Here is a 10,868-nt window from a genome sequence, read left to right on the forward strand (position 1 = left end):
GCACAGAACATGTTGTTTATATGAGCTGCACTGTATATACACATGGTGAGGATGCAAATAAATGCTGTGGACTAGGGGGGGTCTGGAGCGGCTGGAGTCTGCGTGCAGAATAGAGCCCGGGCAATTTACACACTGCGCCAAGCCCCTTCAAAAGAGCCCCAATAATCAACAACAGCTGCCCCTGCTACGTCAATCCAGCCTTGGAATCAACAAGCCCCCAAATTCCTCTCATACTAGAGCTGCTACCTGCCGTCCAGTGAACTAGACTGAAGCAGCTACAGTGCTGAGGCAGCCTCAGTCCACAGCCAAGGCACTGCTCTATTTCCTTAGGATCAGCAGTCATTATCAGGTTTATGGCAACAGCTTACCTTTCACTACCAGAGTGTAGCTCAGATTCCTGTACAGGCCCTTCGCTTGGTTGCCCAGGCTTATGGTGAAGACACCAGCGTGTTTTTGCTGCAAATCCTTGATGATCAAGTTGAAGTTAGATATCTTGTAACAGGTGGAATTCTTCTCGATAGGGACCCCATCTTTAAACCTAAAAATCATAGGCACAGGAAAGTTTTTACTAACAGTATACCGATATAATAACAAAACAATATCATCAAAAGAATACAGTTGACTTACAAAATTATAATTCAGGAATTCCTGCTGCACTTTATAGTGGAGGCACAACATTCACTATACATTATCTGCAGTTTGAAATTGTAATTTACTTACCATGTTATTATGTCTGGTTGTGGCAGAGCATTGACCTTGGGATCAAAGACAAACCTCTTTTTACCTTCCTTGACAATCACCGTACTAGGCAGCTCGTGCCTATAGGAGATATTGAGGAATGGATGCTCTGGAACATAAGATCAAAGACATTTGAATACATGCCAATATAAAAAGGACAAGAAAAGTTCCCATCAAATGGTTGAAGAATCACCTCAGTGATTATTTGAGTGAAATTTTGGTGTAAAAAAATTCTTTCTTTGTGTGATAATTAAGTTGTACTTTTATACTTTCAAATGATGATAATAATAAAGAGCTCATGGAAGTCCAATTTTAAATACATTATCTGATATTTATTCCACCCAAAGCATACTCACCAAAGACAAGCACTCTTGCTGAGACATTCTTGTGTTTTGTGGGTTCAATCTCGGCTTTGCAGTGGTACCATCCCTTATCCTCCATGGTAATGTTTGGTAACACTAAAGCCTTGCTCATCATAAAAGCATGAGCAGGGCTGTCCTTGGTCTTGTTCGTAGAATGACGATTTTCCTGAAGACAAAAGAAATACCATAATCTCCACTGCTACAATCTGTGATGGTCCCTTTTACATACGGTAGTGCAGTGTCGACAGTAAATCCTGAACTCACTTTTTTCCTTGGAAAATCCCAGGTGAAGTTGATTCTTCCATTATAGGTGGTCTCCCCAGTACAGTTGAGGATGAGGGTGTCTCCAACCAGCACTCTGGCACGGTCTGGGGTGATCTTCACATGCTTGAGAACAAGAGCTGTAAAATGACATGACATGACATGAACACATAAAGACTGTGAAATTCTTATGAAACACAGAAACCTCTTTATTAATATTAGTCTTAATTTCTCAATGAGCAGGTTCGGCAAGAAAGACAACACACTCACTGTGTCTTTGAGGGATGTACATTGACTCGAATTTACTTCCGTTGACCATGGTAGCACAGAGGATCATATTGTACCAACTCTCCTGAGTATAGGGAATCTTGAACCCAACCTCTGGATCCCATTTTATTCCCTTAGCAATCTTGTCTGAAATAGGCGGAGACTGTAATAAAAAAAAGCCAGAGACATTTTGTCAGTACCCGTACCAATGTTCATTAAAGATCACTGAGCCAGACAAACCATAGTGTAATGCACTCAACTTCATTTAACATGTAACTCATGCTCTGCTGGGCTCAGCTGGGGACATACATCTGTTAGAGTTAAGGTCTAATTTGCTTTATTGTTTTGTGGAGTGTGACCTCTGCAATCATTTATGCAATGGAGCACAAAACATTGTGGACTTGGAAAAGGATGTACGTGCCTGTCGATGTTTGTTCTCATGCCAGTTGGGCTGGGAGAGGAGGCAAGGGAAGGGAAGGAAGGAAAGGGAGAAGGAAGGAGGAGTGCCATAGATTTACTAATAGCAGGAAGGTCACACAACCACTATCTATGCCATCTGAGTCAGATGTGCTTGTCTACAGTAGGCACTATGTCACATGGTCATATATCAGTGCCAAAAACATGACAAAACCAAACCCATGCAGCTTTGTGATTGGCATGGCAACCCAGTCAACATGGATTTCATGCTGCTGAAGGAACTGAATTTTATTGACCACAATCAGGTTCAACTGAAAGAGAAAAAGCATTGTGCAAACAATATCACTGAGGGAGTCTTCTCCATTGACATCTTTTGCTACATTCTGGTATCAAATGTTATAATCCTCAGGATAAATTACCTGTTGTTTCCTGTGACTGGACACAGTGTGTACAGTTTTTTGTACTGCATTTCCTGATGTTTGTAAGAGAAGAGGCACTAAATTTAGACTGAGAATCTATTCTAAGAAAAACACTCTTGGAGCACCTTCCTGCTCTTACAGGATGCAGACAGAATGACTCCCTTTGCTGCCCCTGAGCTTCCCTCAGACAAGCACTGTCCCGGCCTGTTTCTATGTGCTAGAGTGATTTAACACACAAGGGTGTGAGAACCAGTGAGATGCCTTAAGTACAGAGAGGAAACACTTTATTTTTTTCCAAAGATGACAAGTAACTATACCCTGCTGTGGTATTAATACAATGGTACTGTGTGATTTACTTCAAAGTCAATGTCCAACAAGGTCTATGGAACCCATACAGTGTATTGCTATATACTATACAGTACAACAAGCATAAGCAGAAGGTGCAAAGATTGTCTTTGTGAGGCCTTACCGCATTCAGTGTTACATGAGTATCAGGAGAAGACGTCTTGCAGGGGATAATGAGGCTGGTCTCATGTCTGTAGATGCCCACGACGTGAGGTGTTGGAGAACGGGGCTCCACAAATGGTTGCTTGGGATCTGAGGGACAAAAAACAAAAAAGTGAGATTTAAAATACAGGTCAGACAGAAACTGCATTTCAACACAGATGTGGCCCCTTACATTTTGTCCTTTGGGATAAACATGTTTTGTAGCAAATTTACAAATGTTGTTAAAGGAGGGTGAAGAAACTGTGCTTAGCAGTGCAATTGAATCAGGGCATCCAATACAGAGATCAAATAAAGAGAAGAATCTCAGATCAGTTCATTCTAACCGGATAAGGCAGCAGAGCACAGATAGAGGGATCAGTCTAGTAGTGTGTTCCTACTGGGTAACCAGGCATCACACGACTACTGTGGGAACTTCAGGGCTACACAAATAGTGTGCAATTGGTGTGAGGTCAAGCAGTAGCAGTTTGATAAAAGAACTATTATTTGAAAAGTAAGCATGGAAAATGATCTAATAAACAGCTGAAGGGCTTTGAAAAGAGGGTGTTAGACTAAACACAGGCACAGCAGGCCGCTTGATAGCCCGGCGAACTGGGAACCACATTCACAGATCAACAGGAGAAAGAACAAAGTGCATCCAGCAGTTAGTTTAGTCTGCATGGTCTACAACTATTTCACACCCTTAGACTGACATCGCCTTATTATACAATACACATCTCAGTAAAATGGTCTGAGGCTGACTCAATACTCAAATTTGCTCTTCTTATGCTGCCTAGCAAAATCTTCATTTGAATAATACTATAACTGTAACTGGTGCCATGTGACGCTTCAGGGGAGACTTAGGAAAACAGTAGCTGAAGCAGGAAATCACAGTCAATGACTAGGGCTTCCCGTGCAATCACGCTCTCCCTTCCACCTCCAGAAGAAACCATAGTATCAAAGAAACCACTTCCTTTCTCTGTCTCTCTCTCTGAGAAGGAAAGCTGTGACACTTCAGTCTGAATGCCATAGATTAAAGTCAACTTCCTTCATGTAAGGAATAACTGTAGTTACACTGTAGTGCATACAACTGTAGTCTTTTTCTTTCTTTTCTTCTGTCTTTCCATGCTTTTTTCTTGCTAAAGTGTATGTCTTCCAGCTCTTGTACTGCTCAGTTCAACACCAGACCCTTCTGCTGGCGTCAGCAGATAACAATCATCTTGTGAAAACCTTTCTTTTATCAGTCTTATATGACTTTCACAAAAACAAACACAGCAAAATCATGGATCGAAGAAAAACAATTCAATTCAAAATGAAAGAATTTCTTATCTGTGTTACAGTTTATAGACCAGTTCTTTGTATTTCTAAACAACATCACATTCAGTTTTTCTCATGCTGGAAAATCACTAACATTCAGTGGACTGGAGAGGATAATGACAGTGTTGTAACAAATGTTGCACTGATTTCTACTCTGTCATTCCCATTATTTAATTGACTGTGTTTGGTAAAAAAGGACCTGTAGTTTCAAACAATATCAAATGTGAAGAGGGTTTTGCAAGTCTCACCTCTGACATAGATATAGGTCTTGGTGATGTGGTTGCGGCCATCTTTGGAGTATTTACAGCTGTACGTCCCTGTGTTATTGGCAGTCAAGTGTGTGTGTGTCAGTTTTCTGCAATTAGAGTGATTTCCCGATTTACACTGCTGCTCCTTCATCCCTTCTGATGAAAGGGATGGGTATGTCCAGGTCGGTTGGCCATGACCTCTGACAGAAGACAGAAAGGGATAGTATGAGATAAAGTGGAAGATGACATCTCTTAAATCAGTACAGCTGGCTTAAGGTTCGATGACTGAAGCTAATTTGTGTCAATTAAATATGTTTTTTGAGATTTGGCCTATCAACATTACATGACTGTTGATCTGGTCCCCAGAAACAAAGCGCTGTATAACCTTGATCTATTTTAAGGACAAGTGTCACAGCTGGCAATGAACTTATGAGCTTTTTAGTTCAGGGTGGCAACGGCTGCTTCTCCCCTTGGGGTTTTTGGCATGATCTTCATTTTTTCGTTTATTTTGAGTTAATCTTGAGTCATCTGATAACTTGAACTTTCACATGGGAACATGTTTCTCTCGAGTGATGGGCTTAGCTAACACATTCTTTCCACACAGCATCCATTTTAAAACTCTCATTAAAGAGATCCCAGAGGAACATCAAACATGTCTTGCATACCACTGCCTTTGCCTGCAGAATTTTGGGTCAAACCTCCAGCTCTCATCCAGTGACAGAAAACAAGACAGCTTTGGCCAGGCGTCTTAGCAAATGGCCTTGTAGGGAAGCATTACATTAGATAGATATGAGGTTCCTAAACATTCCTTGCAGGCCTACGAAATGATGCAAGGCTCTTTAAATTCTTAACAAATGTGAATGCAGCACACTTTGGATCCCACCATCCCTAAAGGAAATTGCGTGAGACTGATAATGTGGACCACCACCACTGATTCCTCTCAAGGATTGTCCCATCTTCATTGTAGCCAGCAAGTGTCCTGAAGCCCAGCTGTTTATTTTCCCCTCAGCCTTTCTTTCATGCATGAGACTAGTCTCTAAACTTTCTGGTTATTGTGACAGTTAGGAAACAGATCACTGCTCAGAGAAGGACTCCTCTTCTCCTGACTGACATCTGATAACTGACCAGGAAAGGGCAAGAAAAACTGGAGTCATAAACTTGTTTGACTGATGTAAAAAATGTGGATTTCTACTATAAAACACATGCCTCCTTTGTCACACTGATCAGGAACTGACATTAATAGCTACATGTTACATTTAATACTAATCTAATACTAATTAATCTAAGTGTTGTTTTGATTCACTTGACATTGACACAGATAGATGTGTTACATACCTGCACTCGAGGTTTAGCTTGTCCCCCTTATGAAGAATGATGGGATTCTCAGAGGGCAGAATTTTAGGCAAGTGCTCTCTCTCTGAATGTCCTGTTGAATACAGACACAGACACACACACAAAATGAGCACTTAGGATGAAAGCCCAGCAAACCTGCACATTTACATTGCTTTAATGGTGTTTGTCAGTCACTATCGCAGTAAACAACAGAATGGAAAACATTGTTGAGACTTCCCATGAATCACTTCACCCCTTGTGCTTGTAGGTTCACTTTGTGCTGATCTGCTCCTGCCTCTATGGAAATGATTATCTGCTGTGAGAGAACTTGGGGTTGTTTAATGGACTGTGGTCTGGGATGAGCAGTGTGTGTGTGTGTGTGTGTGTGTGAATCAGGGAGAACCGAGGTAACCCACAATGAGTGTCTTCCAACATGTCCACATGCGTTTCCTCTAAATCAACTGCTCCCTTCCTCTCTTTTTTGGAACAAGTCATTTTTCATTTACTGTTGACCTTGCACTGTAAATGAAATTACATTATCAAAGGTGGCCTCTATTTGGTGTACAGCCAGCTGTATCTGTTGATGTGTCCCTCTTGCAGCGTTCAACATAGGAAACACTGTGATTCTGCATGCTGTCCAGGAGGTGTCACAGTCCCATATGTGATTTCCTTCTTTTCACTGAGCTCCCTGAACAGCTTGTCATTGTGGTCAGAAAACAAGTTTATTAAGTTGACCCTCCAAATATGACAGTCTTCAGGGAAACCTTTATTTGTAGCATAGAATAAAGAAAGACAATAGAGTTACACAACAGCTCACTGCCAGGCTGACATGCTGACACATGAATTAGCTGATGGATACACATATACGCACATGTGCATGCACAAACCCACACACATACAGTACTCAAATACACCTGCGTTTACAATTGCAAGCACACATATACACTCAGAGAAAAGCACACACTCACAAATACACATATGCCTAGTATTTGTCTATTATTCAGAACAGCTGTTGTGCTAAGAATGAGCTGACAGTGCCAGTGTTGGCAGTGGCACTCAATACCGACTTCCTCGCAAAATATTATAACATCATTGTTTTATTGTCCAAGGTTATACAGAGGGGAAGGGATGTGGCTCTCACTCTTTCATGCTGTGATACCACGTGCTTTCAGCTGGATATTAAGATCAAAATCAAGGTTCCTGACTATCATACACTATGAGAGAATCTACAATTCACAAGTTAATAACTATCTGTTGTTGATTTTTCCTTAGCTGTGACACTAATTTCCCATAAGTGTTCTCATAAAGTTTGTGTTTGTCTTGACTCACATCTGAAAACTGGCTGCAAGTTCATGTAATTGAATAGCTGGAAATGAGTACTTTGTAATAATGAATCAAACAGAAGTTGAACCCTGGGACCTGTTAATTACAAAATGGCAAAAAGAACAATGTATCTTTTGCTGTTTGCAAGACTAATTTCTGCATGTTCAATGTGTCAGTTGTTTGACTTATGCTCTGATAACAATGCAACACATGTATGAATGTGGACATCTGCTTGCATAATAACCAATAACAAAACCAAAAACAGCATCCTGACCTCAAATTGCACTGGCAGGCAGCTCATCTCTTAAAACTGGCCAATTTTCCCCTATTCTCCTCAGTAACACACTACAGATGGATGAATCAGCAGGGGCCCCCAGCAGCCCACTAAAAGAAAAAAAAAAAAACATCCCGCGGTTGTCTCTCTACACCCACACCCTCAAAACTCCCACCTGCCCCAGTGCCTGCCCAACGCTGACCTCAGCAAGCGTCCCGACACCCCTAACCCCCCGTAACAGCTGTGTGCTGCATTCCTCCAGCAGATTGCCTGAAAAATGCCAGAAATTGTGCTTATTGTGTTCAAAGAGCCCTGAAGCTGGTTCTCATTAGGAGCCATTAAGAAGAGGACAGGCATGGAACAAACAGTGAGGGGGGGAGAGAGAGACGACTGACTCCTGGTTCAGTTTCTCAGTCAAATGATGATGGGGGCTTTGAGCCAGTCACACAGCATCAAACAGATTACTGACAAAGGGCCAACTTAACTAAGATTAGACCTGAATTACATTTGTATGTCCTTGTCCTCACTTAGCATTGAGCGAGGGAAGTGGCACAGGACATAGTGTTTGGAAAATATTTGTGGTAGGTTCACTACCTGTTAGGAAATAAAGACTTAAAATTTAAACAGTGTTGGATTCCAAGATCTACTCTACACCATTCTGAAATACTTGTGGCCGAGATGCAATTTAAATATTTAGCCTGAAAGAGCCAAACAATGACAAAAGTTTTTCATTAATCCAAGCTGGAGACAGTGAGAAGTTCAGCAATGCAACTGAAATTGTTGACCCTAGACTAACCTAATTTCTTACCTTTCATCAAATGTTTTTTAAGGCTATAGGCTAATGAAAATTTTGTTGTTTTTTTTTGGCTATTTTTTATATCTATTTTGTATGTACAATAAATAGCATTTGTAGTATGTAATTTCTACCAATGGTGGATTGATTTTCAGCCATCTGTTTTGGTACAACCACTGCATCGAATCAGCATTACAATTACAGCATTACAGATCTGCAGGTTGAGGATAAAAGAAGCTATTACAGAGGTGAATGATATGTAAAAGACAAGAAGCTGAAAGAGAATGTGACAGGGAAGGATGTTATGAGTTGGCATAAACTGTTGGCAAGATGTCACCAGCCATACTGTTGCAGCATTTGACCAGTATCTCATGGTTGATGTTGCGTAATAAAAACCACCATTACTGTAAGAGATGACTGTACTGCCAGTCAATTGGACAGGAAACCCCAAATCACAACCCTTCAAGTGAAGGGAATAATGTGCGGAATTCCCATCTCTTTTTCAAAGGGTACACTTCATGTCCCCATACTTCCTGTCCTATCATGAAACAACGTGACTGTCTTGAGAGTTAGGCGCAGAAGATCTTTTTTTGGCATTTTCAAGGTAAAAGTAACAATACAGCATGATGACTCCCCTGTTTAACCATGCCACTTTATTCCGTATAGTGCGGTGACAACAAAAGACAGAATGGCTGGAGAGTAAGTGTTTAACAAAAGAGTGCAGGGTCATTGGTGGTGAGTCATCTTCACTAGAATGTGACCATGGCGACAGGAGTGAAACAGTAGCGAATGGTTGCCAATCTTTGGCAACTACTGAGATAAGCTTCCTGTCCTAGTGTACAGGGATAGCATGTGATCTGTTGAGCCTTGGGAAGCATTGCAGTACAAAGATTTTTAAACGATCTCTTGATGACTGTAAGTGATTGTAAGTGATCTTTTAAAAGGGATATGCCATTACCCTTCTACCTGTTAAGGAACTGGACTGTAAGGTAGATGCTTTATGTCCTCTGCATCTGAGTTTAGCAAGTTAAAAAAAAAATTACACCTTGTCACAGTGTCATTGCTTCACGGCGTAGAGGTGCAGCTACAGTATGCTGCTGCACAAGTGTTTAATGCCAATTATATTTCATGGTAAGTTACCTTTGGGTGGATATTTTTTAGACTAACACTCTGAGACAAATTCACAAAAGGCCAAAAAGTGGTGGCAGATTTACAACACAAAGTTGAAACCTTTGACAAGACTTGGGACCACCTGCCAAAATAAGGAGTAGCTACTACTACTCTAGCTGTGTTACATCGTCTGTGTGTCTTGGACCATTCTCTCTCACAGAGCTCTTCTGAAACCCCTCCACTTTGCCAACTGCAAGGTTAAGACAACAGTTAGAGAGAGTGCCTTTTTTATTAGCTGTATATTAGCCTTTGGAGGTTTGAAGGCAAAATGCCCCAGACTCCCCTTAAAAAAGCAAAATAAAGGAACATCTGGCCATGATGGGTGGCCATTCTAGGTTATATAAAGTTGAGCACAGCCAAAAACAGGAATCTCCTGCATGAGATTCTTAAACAGTAAACCTGAAAGATTCCTGTTCCATAATATATGATTAAGACTAGTAGTCAGACAGAAGCTCCTTGAAATTGAAATCTCATGCAGGATTTAAAGAAAATATATTGCTGGCTCAGAGTGGATATGTCTAGTATGGACCAGATTCTTCTTTCATCCTATAAGAACAGCTACACAAAGCAATTTGTACAGTTAAATATCCCTGTGTAAGGAGACTTTTTCTGCTCTGCTGGTAAGTCTGCCAATCCAGGTGAGTGTGTGTGAACGTGTTTTTTCTTGTGCTGCCTGCATAGACTCAGACATACTGCCAGTGAGCGATGAGCCCCTACTGCACTTGGCTGACCTCTCATCACTCCTAGTTTTCACTCCATTTAAAGTGTCCAAGGAGAAAAGAAAGAATGACAAATCATACACAGATACTACCTCTGCTAGAAAGCCGTCTTTAAAAGAAATGACCGTTCTGGTTGTAAAAAAACAAATGGTTGACTGATATTGTATTGAATATTGTATCTGATAAAGACGAATTCTGAACATGACGAATAAAAGAAAAGAGAATTTTATTACAAAAAAAGGAACAAGGCGGCTTCCAGTTTCAAATCCAATCATCCCTTCAATCATTACTTCTTTGAATCATCATTTTGCTTCATGTGTTTTTCCAGAATTTGGTCTGAACCATGAAACACCACTGATTCAAATAATGTAAATCTGCATATTGAATTTCTTTGGGTTTATCTCACAATTCTTGTGCAACACAAGATATTATTCTAGTAAACTACCTGGATATGGAATAACATCTATAAAATTCACAGATACAGTTCAGTAAAACTATATTAATGAATGGATCACACCCCAAGTGATATGCAAAAATATTTTACTCATATACAGACCAACAGAAAAGAAAACTGAAATTAAAGCATAATGGAGCAGAGTGCTGCACAGAAATCCCCTCCCTAAGTCTGAGCTGTGATGTTGAGACTGATGTCAAGAGGCCACGGAAGCAATGCACTTGACCTGTGCTCGTTTCTGAATAAAAAGCAGACACAAGTTAAATGTTAACAAATCACTGGATGGGCCAG

The 10,868-nt window shown here is 40.7% G+C and overlaps 1 protein-coding gene across 2 annotated transcripts in view; it reads right to left on the bottom strand.

Annotated features, from left to right (window-relative positions):
* Nucleotides 1-10,868, bottom strand: part of kdrl (kinase insert domain receptor like) — a 48,904-nt gene that overhangs the window by 32,016 nt on the left and 6,020 nt on the right. For both annotated transcript variants that reach the window (XM_044363363.1, XM_044363361.1), the window contains 8 exons: nucleotides 5,848-5,938; nucleotides 4,513-4,712; nucleotides 2,934-3,061; nucleotides 1,632-1,791; nucleotides 1,365-1,501; nucleotides 1,095-1,266; nucleotides 721-847; nucleotides 369-538 (listed from right to left, as the gene is read on the bottom strand). In XM_044363363.1, coding sequence (XP_044219298.1) covers nucleotides 369-538; nucleotides 721-847; nucleotides 1,095-1,266; nucleotides 1,365-1,501; nucleotides 1,632-1,791; nucleotides 2,934-3,061; nucleotides 4,513-4,712; nucleotides 5,848-5,938 — 1,185 coding nt within the window. The remainder of the gene's footprint in view (nucleotides 1-368; nucleotides 539-720; nucleotides 848-1,094; nucleotides 1,267-1,364; nucleotides 1,502-1,631; nucleotides 1,792-2,933; nucleotides 3,062-4,512; nucleotides 4,713-5,847; nucleotides 5,939-10,868) is intronic.

Source organism: Thunnus albacares, chromosome 10 (genome assembly GCF_914725855.1).
Source record: "Thunnus albacares chromosome 10, fThuAlb1.1, whole genome shotgun sequence".
In the NCBI taxonomy this organism is placed as follows: Eukaryota; Metazoa; Chordata; class Actinopteri; order Scombriformes; family Scombridae; genus Thunnus; species Thunnus albacares.